Here is a 16,790-nt window from a genome sequence, read left to right on the forward strand (position 1 = left end):
GTTCTTTGGGCATGTTTAAATTTATATTAGAGTAGTTTACCCCAAAAAATACTTACGAAGAATTTTTAAATGCCATGTTATGTTCATGGGACTCAACGTATTGAACCTCAATGCACATCCATCATTAAATACATATTTTGAAGCAAAACTCTAAATATGTGTCATTTTTAGCTTGCTTTGCTACACTGAAATGACAACAACAGCACTTAAATCAAATAGGAATCATGTCTATTGTGTCAGATTTGATACTAGTTGCAAGTGCTAGAACAGGAGGAGATTTACAGTACATTAAGATCATGTTAATTTTGTGATTGATTTTTCAAGATTAATAAAGGAAAAGTACTTGTACTATACATCAATGCAATGTAAGTCGCTTTGGATAAGTGTCTGCCAAATGCATAAATGTAACTACTATTTTTTTGCATGGTATGGTTTAAAATGGTAATCCTCTCAAACCTCACCCTGGATTGAAATGTTATTCTGGCCATAATAATGAAACTACTTTTACCCTTTTTAATAGAATTTTAACAACAAAAGACACTGCAGCTGAAATCAATTGACTTTGACCTGGAAATTAGGTTGGAGTGACGCACTTCAACCACTAGAGGGACAAAGTGAAGTCTCATGTGAAAGAAAAACAAATTCATTTCCATTCGTCTTGGATTTATTTAGTAGCTCAAGCTCACAAGAGTTTAGTGACATTTTCCTTAAATACAAGGCAGTTGACTCCATAAGAGACAAGAAGAGGTATGACAGAAATGGGAAACTACCTAGATACACCTGATCCATGTCCATATTGTTTATTGTTAATGGTCTGTACCTGAGGAAATAAAAGAACATTAAACTTCAACAAGAAAAATTATCATTTCAAATAACATTTTACACCTTACATGCCTGTATACTCACCTTGTGACATGCTTTTATTCATACACGTCTTTTTTATCTGCAATGTACTGTACAATCTCCGCAGGAGTCATAAGCTTCTCAGCCTCTGCATCTGGTATCTCAAATCCTGTGGATGATCGAGGATCAATAAAATTTCAAATGAATGACTTTTCATACAAAGCATCAGTTCACAGCTTATTCATGAAAATTTGCTGTTAACCTCAGGCTACACCAATTGTAGGGAATATAATTTCTTCAGTAGAATAGTAAAGATGCATGGGAGATCTGTGACATTTTTATTACCGATAAATATCTAAAGCCTCCCTTAATGCCAAATGTCAATGCATTTGACACTTCGAGGAATCCAGTTGCAACCATGTGCTTTACTAAATTGAACTCTCGTTCTAGGATTACCGGTGATAACGTTTTAAATAGCATTGTATAATATTTATTTTTTTCCTAACGCAATCGTTTCACTTCATGAGACAAATTATGATCAGGAAGCACAAAGATTACTATTGGGTGGCCTGTCTGCATTTCAGGCTCAAAAAACTGAACAGTATGACCTTGGATGTCCTACGGGGAAATTAACAGCAAATCTTCTGTGAACTAACCCTTTAATATTTGGTGGACAGAAAAAATGATGGACAACATAAAAAGACGGAAGAGTGAAATAACATGATAGAAATGAAGAATCAGAAATACAGGAAAATCCGTACGAACCAAACTCATCTTCCATAGCCATGATAATCTCCACCTGGTCCAAGCTGTCCAGTCCCAAATCTTTCATGAAATGAGATGTTTTTTGAAGCTTGGGGGAAAAGTATATTATATCAGACATTTCACAAATACTTCTATCAATATAACAAAGCAGTTATTCTAGTTTTGTAACGGCGTAGAACTGATGTAATGTATAAAATGATGTAAATGACCCACGCAACAAAAGAAAATAAATACAAATATAATAAGCATTTCTCACGTTCTCAGGATTGATCTTGTCATACAGTTTGAGGACATAGATAACACGGTCTTGGATGCTCTCTAAAGTGAGGGGTGGAAGATCTCCATAATGCCGACACAGCTGAACAGGTGGCCCTGAAATCTAGACGCAAAACAAAGGTGATAAGTCTCCAATCCTTCATCTATTCTAGGTATTAAATGAACCAAAATGAAAATATTCAAGTGAGTGGCAGCACATGCCACTCATAAATTAGGTTGCATTTCATTGGTTAATAAGAAAAGACAACAAGGGAGGATGAAAGAAACGGATCAACTGATACGTCCTGTACACAATAAGGATGAAAGCGTTTAAAACCCCTGCTTGAATGCAAAAAATGTATATCATTAATAACACTATATCAACTTTCGAAGAACGGTCGCCAACTGTCATGCAGGAATAGATGTGTAGGAAAGACACAGGTAGGTCAATGTTAATCCAGCACTAGCAGGCCAGACAAACACTGGGCATCTGCAGAAAGCTCACCCGCACTAGTTCCGTCCACCTCGACCTCTGACCGCATGACATGATAGAGAGCGCTCGATGGGCTGAGACGAGGGATCCATTTCCCTGATTTAACCTTGCAGAAGCGCGAGCGATGGAGCGCACACAGTGTGCGAGCGCACGAGACGCCATGTTTGTGACGACGAGTCCCACAATTCACTGCGACATAAATTTGACACACACGCATGCGTGTTTTGTGTTTGCATTTCATGCGAACAATGTTACACCTTTACATTAGAGCGGTTAAATATTTAACTTTGCTAAGTAGTCATTAGACAGTGGACAGGTTTTAAATTATATTACACGATTGTTGTGTAGAATAATGTGTGTGTGATTTAAATACGTTTCACTGGTAACATGTGGGGCTTTTATTTTGAAAAATATTGCACACGCAAGTTAGATTTCATTGATCAACTAAAGTAGTGCGTTCATTTCATCTTCGCTGATATTAATTGTGATTTTACACAACCAACATTTGTACGATGCATTGTTTATTCTAAAGAAGATCTGCTAAATTACACGCCTCATCCAGCATGCGTCCTGCTGTAAACACGAAAACAAACCAGTTGAAGTTACGTTAGAAGACCGTGCTCTTCTAAATCAGGTATCAAAACAGTCTGTATAGTCAGTTTGTGAACTGGCAGAAATCAAATAATCCTCACCAGACCAGCGTCATATGTGTTATTAGATATTTTGTCGTTAGTTGCAGAATGACCCTGCTGCTTCTTTGCAGGAGAAAAGTGAACATGGAGCTTGCGAGTCTGGAGAATCTCAGCGTTTTGTACCGCAGCGAAAACTATATAGTTGTTAACAAGCACTGGGACATCCGCATTGACAGCAAAATGTGGTACGAGAAGCAGACTGTTCAGAGTCAGCTGAAGCATCACTTCCCAGAGCTTGCAGATCCTGGCACCTATTATGGCTTCAGGTCTTTTTCCCTTTGGTGTAATCTGCCACATTGAATATCACAAGTCATCATATATATGAGACTTATGTTTGTTTATATTCTTCCTCAGGTTTTGTCATCAGCTGGATTTCTCTACAAGTGGAGCTTTATGTGTAGCACTGAATAAGGCAGCAGCAGGGCATGCATACCGCTGTTTTAAAGAGAGACTGGTTACCAAAGCTTATCTTGCACTGGTACTGTGCAATTCAGTGTTTTACTGATATAGTTGTGAGTTTTTTTACATACAAAGTCTTGTTTACTATGTACTATGTGCAGGTTCGTGGCACTGTGGCTGAGGAAAGAATGACTCTGGACTTTGCGATTGGCAAGAACACAACGGAGGGCAAGACTCATATGATGTGCATTGAAGGAGCAGAAGGTCAGTATCCTTTATTAAATACTAGGGATGCTCCGATACCATTTTTTAAAGACAGAGTACAAGTACATATGTTATTTTCTGGTACATGCCAATACCGATGCCTGTACCTGTATTTTTTGTTGCGAGGTGGTAATTTTCCAATCGCAAGCCAATGAAACTAATAACTCTGCCTCAAAACACATTATGAAAATGTTATATTATATTACATTTAATACAATTTTATGTACTTGTCACAAACGTTCAAAGCACAAATTTCAGTCAGTTCTGTCAGGTGAAGTATCAATATATCTATACGAGTACATGAGCTTGGAATCGGGCCCGATATCGGTGCATCCCTATTAAATACCTTAGCTAAGTTATCATTCACCTAAAAATTTTACTTATTTTACACAGATATGTATTTGCATCCCCTCTTGTCTTTCGGAACCGACATAACGTTTCACTATAGAAGAAGAGACAATTCTTTTCTATACAATGAAAGTGAATGTGAACATTATGACAGTGAACAATTGTGTTCCAAAAAAGCCATAAAGTTTTGGGTTGAATACCATTTTTTGCCATACCACCCCTTTAATACCAAAAGATTTACACTCTTATGTGCTACAGGATGTGGGAATCCTAAGCCTTGCCAGACAGAGCTTACAGTTTTAGAGTATGGAGCATATGAAGGAGATCCAGTCACAAAAGTGCTTTTGCAGCCTCTGACAGGTATCAAATTTAGATTTGAACTATACACATCAAGTTTATAAACCAATGTTTTCCACTTTACTAAATACGCAAGTGCTTTACAGGACGGACGCACCAGCTCAGAGTCCACTGTAGTGCTATTCATCACCCAATAGTGGGAGATTACACCTACAGCCTACGGACAGACAACACTCCTTATCGCATGATGTTGCATGCGTACTTCCTACATATTCCACTTGAGAAGGAACCAATCCAGGTTATAGCCCAAGATCCTTTTCTGCCCAGCCTGGACTCCAAATGGGCACCAAAAAGCTGTGTGAACACTCTAGATGATCTACTGAAGAATATTTTAACAGAGCCACAAGCTGAGATGAAAGAGAGCCAAGAAGAACCAGAGACAGTGCACAGGAGCCCAGTGGAGAGCGAGGAACAAAAGGTTCAGTGTCAGCGGTGGTTGTGTGAATGGAATCTTGACTAATTAACTTTTATGCTTGGTAGCTTACTGGTGTACACTATACTAGGCATGCTACACCACAATGATTCCCTTCTTATAAAGGCAGCTTGTAGCTAATGCTCCTCAAAAACTATACGTGTACAGAAAAGCACTGTAAAAGGCCTGACTTCTGATAACCAACGTATTTTTCAAGTACAACATGTGTAAAAAGTGTATATGGGGTTGCTTAATGTATGAAAACCTATATAGGTTAAAACTTTACTGTTTTAATTCTATTTTAAATCATTTTAATTATTTTATTTGTATTCGTTTTTATATACACTTAGTTTTTGCACTTTTTTTGTGCCTACAAAAATGAAAAATGTTTTTTTCCCTTTCATTTAATTGGAAGGCTGGTGCTTATTATTCCTATAGCTTAACTTTATGCAGCTTGTTTTAGAACAGTCTTTGCATCTACAAAAAAACAGCACACAAAAATGAACCTACCTCACAAAAATGAGAAAATGCAGCTTTGGATACTTAAGTGTGTGGGAAAATTCAGCTTCGGCTACTAAAGTGTATCTATTCCTACACAATATTTTTCATGCATGGAATGTTATTTCAAGAAAGCCTACAAAATTCTGCTGTACGTTGATGATGATGATGAAGAATCGGTATATACAAAAAACATTTATTAACAACTGTAATGTTTTTGAAAACATTTAGTGTCACAGAAATAGTAAAGCTAAGCATTGTAATAAATAGGGTCTTGTGGTTTTTTTTCCAGGCATCCAAGCCTGCCATGTGCCTCGGCATGAAATGAGATCCATTTAGCACATCTACACATGCTGACTTGAAATGCAGGTACTTTAAGATATGGTGTGTCTAATTCAAAACCTGCTTGCCCTTATATTCTCTATGTTAGCATAACCATGATAGATAGGGATTTTTACTGCAGATAAGTAAAACTGTGCATTAGAACAAAAATTATGGTATGAATGTTCTTGTTGTAGATTGTAGAGCACAGGATGGTGGGGTAATAGTCTATTAGTGCCTTTGGTCCCCGAGAAACTCAAAAGTTAAGTCCTAAATCTGACTGAGAGGAAGGAACTTCTGGTAGTAACTCTTGGTAACATCGATCATCAGTTCCTGTGTACATTCAGGGAGCTCTCCTGAAAACAAACCTGAAATACAGAATCATAGAGAAGACATTAGACAAAATAATTCACTTGCAAAATATCATCAAAACACAAAATCACTTCAGTAACTAACAGAAAGCATAAGAAATAATCAAATAATAATTTGTAGCCTGCACACCTGGACAACCAGAGAATACTGTGAATGGTGGAACCACTGTCTCTGGCGGAAGGACAGTATTATCCAATATCTTACAACAGTCCTTCAAGACGCAGCGTCGACCCTGAAATGCATGAATCCTATTGTAAAACACCACCCCCAGGTAACAATATCAGTCACAACCACAAAACAAATGAAGTCTACTTACAATCACACAGTTCTTGCCGATGTGCACATATGATCCTATCTGTGCAGCATTGACAACACAGTCCTCTTCTATAAACACATGATCTCCAATATGTAGAGGGAAGAAAGCCACCCTGGTGTACATCAGCAAACAAGGCAAATAAACACATATTTAAAATGCCAGCAAAAATGTAAAGTAGGTGCATTAGGACAGAAGCACTACTCACCCTTTGCTGAACTTCTTGAACGGTGGTCGGATTACGCTGCGACTTTTAATGACACAATGTCGCCCAACTCTGACATTAGCGAGATCTCCTCTGATGATACAGTCATTCATCACAATAGTCTGAAAATGCATTTTACACAGTTAACGCATCTGCTAAGAGAACTGAAGAAAATTACAATAGACTCATTATGAAGAAAAAAGACGTGACTCACTTTTCCATTGAGGACGATGTTTTGACTGCCGCATAAAACCGACTGTCTGCTGACTTTATTGCCCGATGCCTATACAGATCAAATGTAAGGTTGTGATGCGAGTAGAGATTAAGTTAACGTTACATGAACAAGCCCCTTTGATACAGACTTTTATTGCCATAATTATCCATTTATTTCTGTGAAACCCATTGCTTATAACGTAAATGTGGATTTATTTACGTACCGTTTCGATGTATTCCGCCTTGTTGTATAATATTTCGCAAAGCTCCATCTCTGCAAATATTGTATTGTATTGTTTTGCTAGCTAGGCTCCTCAAATGACTAGAAGTCAACCGCTCCCTCGCTGCTTCCGCTTCCGGTTAGTGCATAAGAGTTGTGGAAGAGCATCTTGTAAAAATATGTTAAATTGCCACCATTTTTAATCATTGTTTATTGCTTGAAACGTGTTAGAAAGCAGGATATTCTTATATCAACTAGATATGACTGTGTATCAAAAATACTATTTAAGATTATATTTAGGGTTGGGAATCGGTTAATCTCTTCCTCCCTCTCTCGCATATATTATAGTCCATATATCATAAAGTAAGACATTTTCTTGAAATATTTGAAAAATCGTGCATATACTAAACTGCAAGACTCTCTTACACCGCAAGATGGCGCTCCTGCATCGTTTCACAGTTTTCATACTCCGGGTACAGATGTTTTAACGTGCTATTGATCGTTACAGTCTGCGCTCGTGGATTAAAATCCGGGATAGGCTTTGATCGAGCATTAGAAAAGCATTCTGTGAAAGAGCTGTAAACATGCATGAGGCTATGTCCAACAAATCCACTGCACTGTGAACAATGTACGTTTTGTAAGACAATCCTTAGTTGTTTAGTGGGCTTGTTCTGTAGAGCCACCATTCTTAAACTGTCCTGTCTATTATGTATGAGATTCAATCCAGTTAAAATAACCTCTGCAGTTTCTCTATAGGGAATACTCAACCGTCTCACCTTGACTAAAAATGGTGGTTGTGTAAAACCATCCTGTAATCCCCAGCTGTCCACATCCGTCTGGTTAATATTTCCAATAGTTATACAATACCACAGATCAGTTATCACAGCATTACAGTGAAGGTCACATAGCCCTTGTATTGACTCTTTAAATGTATTAATAACTGTATTGACTTTTTAATCAGATCAACAAAGTTGGTATGACTACATTTTCTTTGTCATATGAGAACTACAGCACCACATTGCACACACTGCATATTTTATCCACCACGTGAACAGCAGGAACTGTTTATGTGTCTCCAAGAATCTGGGACTGTCTCTGATTTTAACGCGATAGTTCATCCCAAAAAAACATTATGTCATAATTTATTCACCTTCAAGTTGTTCCATATCTGTATCTTTGTTCTTGCTAAATACACAGGAAGATATTTGGAAGAATCCTTATAACCAAATAGTTCTTAGACCCCTTTGACTACTGTAGTAGGACAAAATATTTCTTCTTTTTGATCTATTGAACACAAGAGAAGATATTTTAATGAATGTTGGACAGCAAACAATTCTGGGGCACTTTTGACTACCATTGTCATTTTTCCTAATATGGTAGTCAATGGGGTCCAAGTACTGTTTGGTTACAAGCATTGGTCCAAATAGGTTTCTCTGTGTTCAACCAAACAAAGAAATGTATACAGATTTGGAACAACTAGAGAGTGAGTAATTCCTGACAGAATTTTCATTTTTGGGGTGAACTATCCCTTTAACATAAGCAAGACATAACAGACTTATAAGTGCATGTCAAATATCTCCAGCCTTTTTAAATCAATGGCTATTTAGAATTGTAAGTGTCATCCTTTCTCATGACCAAATGTGGTATCTTTTCATACATTACTTCAGCTAAACCATGCCTCACTTAGCAGTGAAGTTCTCAGTGCTGGCTGAGATAAAAATAGTACACGGGTCATAGTGTCAGGAGAATGTTGTTTTAATACTTTAAGTATGTGTGTGTATATGCACAACAGGGTATGTAGATTCATACCCTCATCCTACAGTTTAGTGATGACGGTTATAAGCTACTGTAATGCAGTGGCCAGGGTATAGAGCTTTATATAAAGAACACAGCCTCCATGTCTGTGGGCGACTCAAATCGCAAGAATCTGTGCAGAAGAGCCAATGCAGCCAAACTCAAGACTAGATCAAGTGCTGCTGTGTCGAGATGATTCGTTCTGCCTGTTCTAAGTGAGACAAGGAGATCTGGAGGCACTGTTTGCATGCGCCCATTTCTTTTAGTACTCCAATTGTTATAATTTTCACTCCCTTTATTAACCTCAGGTTTTGTCTCTGTTGAGCTGTTATGCAATGCTTGTTCTTTTGGGGAAATGCTATCTAATGCAACTGAATTATATGCATTGAGTCACGTACTGTATTTACTTTGCTGCTGTGCCAGAAGAAATGGGTGCACTACATGGCATGGATGCTTTGTATGATGCTTAAATGATATACAATAAATATGGTTATTGTTTACAAATATTGGAGAATGTCAGTAATATCATTTTTGAAGGAATAAATAAATACAATTATTATTCAGTTGATTTATATAAAACTATAAAATATTTATTTTTGTCATTTATTATTTATTTATTTACATCCAACATCTGTAAAACATGCTTTTGTTTCTGAAAAACAATGGATGCCTTTGAGGTTTCTTCTGCAGTGTGTGTCCTGTCCTTGCTTTGGTGCTCCACAGTGAGGTGACCTGATTTTTAGGCGCTGAGGGAAAGCCCTTTCTCAGCGGAGGTTAAGGCCGCCCATCTGAGTCAGACTCTTTACCTGCTTCATTTATAAGTGGCATTAGACTGAATGTCCCTTTCCTGTTTGAATATGAATTCAGGCAATCCAAATGCTTGTGGTCTTCTGGGACTAAATGCCATTTATTTGTACCTGCACAGTACATGTTCACATAGACGGTTTAACAGCAACAACATATGCCTACATTAGCCTACTGCGCATGCACACTTTTGAGGCCCAAACTGAATTTCAGGTAATTGCATATTAAGTCCCTGCAAATTATATCTGAAAACAAGAAAATTAAATAAGTAAAGTACATTAGATATTAAGTTAAAAGTATGTCTTGCCAGTATTATTTTGGGTTACCAGTAGAAGAACCGTTACTTGGCTAAACTTAAATGAGACAAAGTTACACGACCCATTTAACAAATAGTTTATTTTATAAAATTAATATACAATAAAATACAACAAATTATTATACAATAAAATATCAATATAAATTGAATATAATATAAACAGTTATATTATAAGACACTAGCCAAACCGGTCGGCAAACACAGACCGGAAGCTAACTTTGGGTCAGGTATGTGCGTCAGATTAAACCGTCCTGCGGAATCTGTAATTTTTATTTAGCACTACAAAGATACACAACAGACATAATTGTCCCGAATGAGGAGCACATCAAACCATTATAAATCATCCATTTAAAAGTGCAGTCTATTCTGGGAAGCCCAGGGATTTTTTTATCACATTCCTCAAGAAGTATGCAAACTTATTTTATTTTGCATTGAAACAAACACAATACTGTCTTGGTAAATAATCTGCCATATCGCCTATATATATCAGGTAAATAAATGGTAGTCATCAGCACTGACTTCAGGTATTAGTTGTTTGCTGTGGTCAAATAATGTTGCATAACATTTAAAATCAGCCCTTATGTTAGTTTGTGAGTGATTTCGGTCAACAGTCGTGCACCTGTAATACCCTAAAAGCGACTGTAATGAAATATCCTTTGCTTGATGTGTACTTGTGACAGCATCAAAGTTTGGCATTTCTCCGACGCCCTTAGCATGTTGGATGTGTCTGCAGGACCTGCCTGATTGGTTGACATCTGGCTGCTGTGTCACTTTGACAGCTGTGTTGCAAACAGCTGTGTGTGGCTCGGGGCAGGTGTGTCCTGTCAAGGGGAAACGTACAGACACACACGCCCCGTCAGTCTCTGGACAGCGGACCTCTAGACCTCTAATAATAGTAAAATGTCTCTTTTTCTCTCCGTCAGCCGCCAGCACAATGCAGGGGTCTTTTCTTCAGGCCCGCTGTGAAGAGCCCATCATGACCACAGATTGGGGTCTTCCTCTGATCATTGCTCTTCTGTTGCTAGGGCTCCTGTACAGCTTTCTCTACCTTCCTGCTCTCACCCAAAGAGCCCTGCTGGAGCAAGCCATCACCAACCAGAGCGACAGTTTGGATTTCCTTCCAAAAGAGGACTGAGTTCAGTTTGCATATGGATCGATGCAACTATTGTGGTCATCAATCTTCTGTACAAGTAATCTGAACCTTGAAACCTGTGAAACACCAATTCTTGGTCAGATGGTGCAAGGCGACCCCAAACATTTCTTTTAGTTTTTTGTATTATGCATTGTAATACTAAAACTCCATGAATAACTCTCAAGAATGATATTGTAGTAAAGTTGGAGGAGGAGGACTGTGATTTTTCAAGCACAGAGGACAGACTTTTTTTTGTCATACAGTCATCAGAGCTGCTTATCATGTCTGCTCGAAATAACCATTATGATATTAGAGTTTGTATATATTCTGTTTAAAATCCCTGCCCAGTCAAGCCAGCATGGAGTCTATTCAACCTGAGGAAGGTGGGTGCCTTGGTAAAAAAATGGATAAAAAGATAAAGCATGAATAATTTTTCACGCACAGAAAAGTCCGGAAATGTAATTATACATGTAAAAAACTATTCCATGTTTGGTAAAGATATTCAGACTCTGTGACAGGTTGTAAATATTTATGTAGTGTCTGTTTACCCTTACCTGGAAATGTTGTTTTATTCTTTTCATCTCAAAGTATTTACAGTTCATTCATCTTTCTCAACAATTGTAAGTTAATATGACATGCCATCTATTTCGTCTATGAATCTAGGTCGTGGTTGCTTCATGTTCATATTAATTGTTTTTACAATAACAAGATATCTTATGAATTTCCAAAAGGTATAATTTAAGATATTATTTAATGGTGTAATGTGAAGATGTGTCTACATTATACATGATAAATGAACTGGTGCTTCATATGTGAACGTTGAAGTGGATGTGGCAGAGCTTACTGTGATGAGATTTGTGTTCAGACATGTTTGTGGAAAAGGACAATGGAGGACAGACTTCTACTTTACTGAACTCAAACTCCACAGTGATGTCACGAGAGGGGGAGAGATTCATGCAATTAATATTCACTTATATTAGTAATATTTCAAAACTAATACTGGAGTGATTTTTTATTAAAATATGTTATTAAAAACAACAAACACATCCTATTCATAGATCTTACAAAAAAATGTCACGAAGAACATTTTAATATTCGCAGTTTAACTTTTAATAGCTATGACATTAATCAAACCAACAAACATATACAGTATGCAATTTAATAAATGGTTTTGAAAACTAAAGCTTCTTAGTAAATGGCCTTTGGCAATATTTTTATATATGCTCGAAGTGCTTAAGACATTATAGGAGAAAGGCTTCATTGGATTTCTGGGATCATAGTGCTTTTGTCTGGCGAGTTAAGCTGATTTCATCAACAGCCTTCAATAAAAAGATCTATTTTGTTTTATTGTATTCACTGAGAGTGCCACATTATCAGATTAGCGTTTAATCCCTCTCACTGTCTGTGTCACATATACTACCATGAATCTCACTTGTTCATGCATGTATGAGTCAATGACTATGTACCATATGTATGAATTTAGTTTTTTTACTGATAAGGTCTTCTGAAGCTTTTTATTTACCTTAACTAACTCTTTCACACAAAACTGAAAAACTGTTTGACTGGGACATTACATTTACTTGAATGCATGCAAATGATTAATACCGTTATCATTTGTACAGAAATAATGCTTTGTTGATCTGGGATGTAGTTCTATTTGCTAAATGACCATTAAATCTTCTCTGGGAGGGGTGGCTTTTCTAGATAAGGCTTATGTAGAAAAGATGTCCTAAATGTGTGTTCATGTGGGCTAATGCCTGAAGACAGAGCCATTAAAGTTTTACTGTGCAAGCAATGTTTTATTGAGCAACTTTCTCTTGACAGGAGATGCCAAAAACCAAGCAACGTATTTTGCAGCAAATGCGCCTTGTTGTTTGAATGAAAACTTAATAACAGAGGAGAATGTGTTTTGGTTGAAATACAAAGCATTTGAGAGAAAAGTTTGCATCAGCAGCAGGCCTGCAGGATTGGGTTTGTGTTTTTACAATTTACCAGAGATAAAAGATTTTATACAAAATACATTTTCAATTATGAATTTACCTTCATCCAATTGGATCTGCCCCATCTGGTGTTTTATGCAGAAATAAGATCATACAGGTTTGGAACACAAATGTGAGTAAAATATGACACGTGTAAAATGTTTTTAGATGAACTGTTCCTTTAAACTGCACTGTAACACTCAAAGGGTGTCTAAGGATTCACAAGAAGCATGTAGTGTTGATGGGCCTGCTTTGATGGTGCAGAGGGAGCTGCATTTCAGTGCACATCATTCAATCTCAATGGCAAGGATCCAGCTTCATAAGAGTGCTCCAGCTTGAGCTACCTCATGGGATGGAGCGAAAAGATGATTGGAGCGGATGTTGAAATGGAGGAGAGAAATAACAGATTATATGCATCTCACATCCAAGGACCTCCCTGACCCCCCCCTCCATCTAAGAGGCAAATGGAAAGAGAAAGGACAGTCTATTTTTGTGAGGTCTATCTATGAATTGTTAATGCTTTTGAAATGGCTGACTGGGCTTTTCTGAGCTTGAGCTGGTTAATTAGACCTAAGGGACGAAACAAGAGAGAAGATTATTGACAAAGAGACGGAAGTTACATCGTCGATGAGATGTGTTCACACAATGAATGGACATGTCGCAAGGTTGTGTGGAGAAAATAATCTTTGACAGAGGTGTTTTTAAGGTTTTCTAAAGTATGCTTCCTAAAACAGTGCTCTAAATATTTTATTCGTAGACATTGTTGTTTGTGTCTGCACTGTGTGTACAATATTTGATGTCATTAATAATCCATAACTATTAATACGCTCTACTTCACAACATTTTTATCACAGCTAAAAATTTATTTAGATGATGTAAATTATATTTTATTTGACCAGAAGCATTGTTGGAGTGGCAATTATTCTCACTCAAATTGAAGAGTGCTATAAAAAAAGAAGATGCTGGACTAAAAGCATCAAACTTGTTCAGAATCTTGCCTCCTCACAGTCCCAGTGGAATTCAATGAGTGTCACTCCCTCTTCTTTTGTAACGCAGGCGTATTTTTCCACAGTGAATATTAGGAAAACCAGAGATACAACCAAATATTTTAAAGGGAACCCAGTGTATAGAGAGATGTATGGCTTAATGCATTGTAATAGCATTAAACTACTAGCATTTGTAATTACAAAAACATCAAATATTTGTAATTAAAAAAAAGACTACATGTAATACTCATTTGAACCAAAGGAGGCTGCATGTTCTTTTCTGAAGACGTCAAATGGTTGCCCGCACAGCTAGGCAGCCAAACTAAACACAGACACAAAAAAGACGGTAGTTTAAAGCTATGATTTTATGCATGCTTACCTTGAACAGAGCTAAAGCTGCGTCCCAATCGGCCCTTTTCACAATGACGTAACTTAACTTCCGCCTTAAGTAAAATGCTGTTTTTACTAAATGATCCAGATTTTTATTTAAAAAAAAATTGTTACTGACCTTACCAGTAAGGTCAGAATGTGTTAAGATAAAATGAGCCATTAATTTTAGTTAAAATGTGCCATCTTCTGAAATTCTGGTGGTAGCTCTTATTAAAACTATATTATTAATATTTATTGTATTATTGCATTACTCACTGAAAAGAAAGGGTTAAAGAGACATTTTGATATAGAAGTGATATTTATAGTGGTATTGAAGTAAAGTATCCCAATGTTAAACTATTATAGACAGAATGAAAAAGGAAAGAAAAGGGTCAGAAATGAACATAAGGATCTGCCAGGGATGCGGCACAAAAACAATCGGTGTTAATCTGTTGCCAGAACACTACCCGTAATTGTTACATTTGTTTTCGTGAAATTTGTTTTATTGATGAAATTGATGTTTTAATGTAATTAAAATGTTTGTTCTTATGTTATTTAAATGCAATGTTACACTGTTACATTATAAATTAGATGTATTTGAATATTGTTTTTTAGAAATGTCTCTTTCACTTTGCAGTCTGACTGGCCCATTGTTGCTTATCAGCCGGCCCATTCAACCTGAACACTGGTATCTCAAAAAATGTGGGGCAGCTAATGTTTCAAAACCTTTAGGGCCTTAACAATTTGATTTTATTACATCAATTCAACACAAAAAAAGGCTTTTTGTTAGTGTCCCAAGCGATTAACCAAAAAGTTGCCCAATTTGACTGATTTCACCATATCTTTTCCATAGTCCCCATTTTCTTCGGATTTTGCAATCTTCAAATGTTGACTTTGGAAAGATATTCTCTTTAGAGTTATACTAGATTGCACATTTCTGGTCCCCTGAAAATGCATCATTCAGAATCAGTGGCTTCAGCAAATAACATTTATTATTTCCTAAAGAACCAACTCCTGCCTCAGCTGTTGATGATGTAAAATATTGTGTTCAGCCCAGACCCATTCCCCATAAGACAATGCTGCTTCCCCAGCACATGGTCCGCTAACAAAGCACCAGAGATTAAAGAGCTGTCAGCTCGGGGCTTTAATCTCCTAAAGAGGGACCACTGGGGCACACAGGCACGTCACAGCAACGACTTCCTGTCATAGCCTGTTGTGTGAAAGTGGAATGGTGGTGACAGCGTTTGTTCACAACATCGTATCTCAGAAGTTAATGCAAATAGCTTTGATGCTTGATGCTTATAAAAATGTGTTTCTTAGACTTCGCCAGATCTGGTGTGGGTTTGATTCAGTTGCCTGAGAGATTGTGGGAGTGGCTGTAACACCGTGGAGAAGCTGTGGCATTAGGTCCCTCTTGAGCTGTTCAGGCAGATCGTTGTGCAAACACAACAGGCCCACTGGGGTTAACTCAGCCATGTAATGACACCACAGCGGAATAATACCCAGCCTCAGTTTGTTTTTGTTTGACTTGTAAAATGGCTGGTTCTTAATTGTAAGGACATATACAGTAGCCCTACGTTCAGTTATAAAGAGTCACTGCACACAGAGTGTACAGAACCATATGTAGCGCCCACATTGAACAGATTTGCACGTGTCAAAAGTGGGCCAAATATCATGATCCCAACACACGTCTATACGCATTCAATTCACACTCAGCCCATTCCAATTAGCCCGGGGCACAGAATAGAAGAGTTTGTAGGGAGAAGGAAAACTGTCTCCAGAATCTTTGCTCTGTCCTCATTTGAGGAAATGAAGCATGGCCTTAACTTGAACCATCTCCCCTGACACACAAGGAAATGGAATGAAGCGTGCAGGTGTTCGACTGTACAGGAATACATGTGTAGGTTAACTATATAACAGTCCACTGACAGAACTGGATCAACCGTCTTTGTCAGGGGACAAAAGTCACACTGCAGAGACAGACATACTTCAGAAATGGCCACAATCTGCATGCATATACCACTGAACCCATCTTATGAAGCTCCTTATGAAGATCCAAATATCAGAATGAGTGAAGATCTGCTTGCAGTGTCTATGTGAGCTGCATAGGTGGATAACATTGAATTACTTCAGAGAAAACTATGTTAGGAAACTGGTTCAAGACGTTCTAGAAAGTGTGGGATCTATTGAATATGATGGACTGTATGTGACATGTTTTCCCTGATTTGGTTACATAATATTCTTTAAACATGGACAAGGTTATAAAAAAGTTTCATTAACACTGGCCTTTGATTTGATAAAAAGATTAATACTAATAATGTTTAAGTAGTGACAATCCCTGAAGAAACTTGGAATTAATTTGTTTTTCTAACTAAACATCCTTAAAACAAGATGGGTATACTTAGAAGCAAAACTAGGTGAGACATTACATTAGCCAAAA

The 16,790-nt window shown here is 37.3% G+C and overlaps 3 protein-coding genes across 4 annotated transcripts; 1 reads left to right on the forward strand and 2 right to left on the reverse strand.

The window, feature by feature from the left end:
- Positions 1–343: 343 nt before the first annotated feature.
- On the reverse strand, positions 344–2,729 carry ndufab1b (NADH:ubiquinone oxidoreductase subunit AB1b). Its single transcript, XM_079455712.1, has 5 exons — positions 2,369–2,729; positions 1,865–1,987; positions 1,609–1,696; positions 907–1,012; positions 344–820 (listed from the first exon to the last, which is right to left on the reverse strand). The coding sequence occupies exons 1-4, from the start codon at positions 2,516–2,518 to the stop codon at positions 921–923; spliced, it is 453 nt and encodes a 150-aa protein (XP_079311838.1). The 5' UTR covers positions 2,519–2,729; the 3' UTR covers positions 344–820; positions 907–920.
- On the forward strand, positions 2,545–5,810 carry rpusd1 (RNA pseudouridine synthase domain containing 1). Of its 2 annotated transcripts, XM_079455710.1 has the most exons (7): positions 2,750–2,990; positions 3,120–3,314; positions 3,403–3,526; positions 3,609–3,711; positions 4,318–4,419; positions 4,503–4,834; positions 5,619–5,810. In XM_079455710.1, the coding sequence occupies exons 2-7, from the start codon at positions 3,133–3,135 to the stop codon at positions 5,652–5,654; spliced, it is 879 nt and encodes a 292-aa protein (XP_079311836.1). In that variant the 5' UTR covers positions 2,750–2,990; positions 3,120–3,132; the 3' UTR covers positions 5,655–5,810. The 2 variants fall into 2 exon arrangements, with proteins under 2 accessions (XP_079311835.1, XP_079311836.1); XM_079455709.1 differs by lacking the exon at positions 5,619–5,810 and having other exon boundaries at positions 2,545–2,990; positions 4,503–5,587.
- Positions 5,306–7,128, reverse strand: dctn5 (dynactin 5). Its single transcript, XM_079455711.1, has 6 exons — positions 6,975–7,128; positions 6,752–6,820; positions 6,541–6,659; positions 6,336–6,447; positions 6,149–6,251; positions 5,306–6,015 (listed from the first exon to the last, which is right to left on the reverse strand). The coding sequence occupies exons 1-6, from the start codon at positions 7,020–7,022 to the stop codon at positions 5,918–5,920; spliced, it is 549 nt and encodes a 182-aa protein (XP_079311837.1). The 5' UTR covers positions 7,023–7,128; the 3' UTR covers positions 5,306–5,917.
- Positions 7,129–16,790: the final 9,662 nt, after the last annotated feature.

Source organism: Barbatula barbatula (genome assembly GCF_947034865.1).
Source record: "Barbatula barbatula genome assembly, chromosome: 5".
Classification (NCBI taxonomy): Eukaryota; Metazoa; Chordata; class Actinopteri; order Cypriniformes; family Nemacheilidae; genus Barbatula; species Barbatula barbatula.